The following is a 1,426-nucleotide window of genomic DNA, read 5'->3' as shown; positions in this document are numbered from 1 at the left end:
TAAGTCGTCCCTGCAATAACTCCAAATGCACACGACAGCTTTTCTAAAATTAGAGTGATTTTAGATAAGTTTATTTCTAATCTTGTCAACCAAACCTATTACAAACCTAGTAATAGTGTTTCGGTTGACGAACATTTGTGTTCTTATAAAGGGCATATGTGGGCTAAGGTGTTTATTAAGTCTAAGCCTGGACGTTATGGTATAAAGTTTTGGGTTTGTTCTATTTTTACCAAATGAGTTTTATTTATGAAGTCAAAAATGACGGATAGTTATTATTAGTTTGACATGTATGATCAAATTTAATAATTTAATTATTTGTTTATTTGAGTTATTTATAGTTTTCTAACTTGTAGATGTGTGCTGACTGTGAGACAGGAATGACTCTCAACCTCCAAATGTACTGTGGTAAGTGTGGTGGTAAGGAGGACAATCAGGGCTTTAGAGTGGTCAGGGACATGGTGCTACCCATGTTATGCCGTGGTAACAAGTTTACCGTTGTGTGTGACAACTTCTTCTGTACGTTAAGGTTGTCACACTACCTTGCTTCATGTGGGTGCCAACTTTTGGGAACCATGAGGATCAATAGGAAAGAACTTCCTGACGAAGCAAAGGCCATCAAAGGGAGAACTCCCGATACCACCATCTTTTTCTCGAAAGGAAAGTGTAAGCTCATCTCTTACTTCAATGAGAAAAAGAAGCTGGTATTGGTCTTGTCAACCTGCCACGAAAAGAATGAAATTGAAGTCGTCGAGCAGGATGTGTTCATTGGCAAAGAAAAAATGACAATACACAAACCCCAGCCCATTCTTGATTACAACCACAAAATGGGTGGGGTTGACACTGTGGATCAGATGACCAGGTATTATACGTGTAGACGTCGAACAAACAGGTGGAATATCAGGGCTTTATATGATATGATTGATATAGCTGCCTTAAACGCGTATAAAACGTACTCAAATTACCACCCTTGCAAACGAGTGGATTTTTTGAACAATCTTTCTGGTGCTTTAATGAAAATGAAATGATTTTTCTATTTTGTTTGGTTTTTTATAAAGTAGGAACTGTTTATTTCATTCAATACGTGCTTTTTTATTGAACCTCGAAAAAAATTATCGTGAAATAAAATAAAAATAGGGGTCATTATACCATTTTTTTTCTTTTTTACTTATGGATAAGTTTTTAAAAACTTGTGTTATAACAACATCGTGATGTCGTTACTCAACACCATAAACAACAGTTGGTAAAGTATATGCATGAGTATTATGGTGATAATGGTGTTATAATGGGTGTTTGTTGATAATTCTATCAAATTGTAAATTTATTATTACAAAACTATAATTTATTAAATTTCCATTTTAATAAATAATATTTTTTATTATATAATATAGTTCAAATATTTTTTTTATATTTGTTAGTTTTGGGCTAT

General features: G+C 33.5%; 1 protein-coding gene across 1 annotated transcript; it reads left to right on the top strand.

The window, feature by feature from the left end:
• Nucleotides 1-25: 25 nt before the first annotated feature.
• EIN_283250 (hypothetical protein) lies at nt 26-1,025 on the top strand (the record flags this gene model as incomplete). The annotated part of the gene is made up of 3 exons (XM_004259285.1): nt 26-54; nt 111-213; nt 354-1,025. The coding sequence occupies 3 exons, from the start codon at nt 26-28 to the stop codon at nt 1,023-1,025; spliced, it is 804 nt and encodes a 267-aa protein (XP_004259333.1).
• Between the last annotated feature and the right edge of the window lie 401 nt (nt 1,026-1,426).

The sequence above is a fragment of the Entamoeba invadens genome, assembly GCF_000330505.1.
Source record: "Entamoeba invadens IP1 unplaced genomic scaffold scaff_1105074724829, whole genome shotgun sequence".
NCBI classification, from domain to species: Eukaryota; Evosea; order Mastigamoebida; family Endamoebidae; genus Entamoeba; species Entamoeba invadens.
This window is presented reverse-complemented; position numbering and strand designations above follow the sequence as displayed.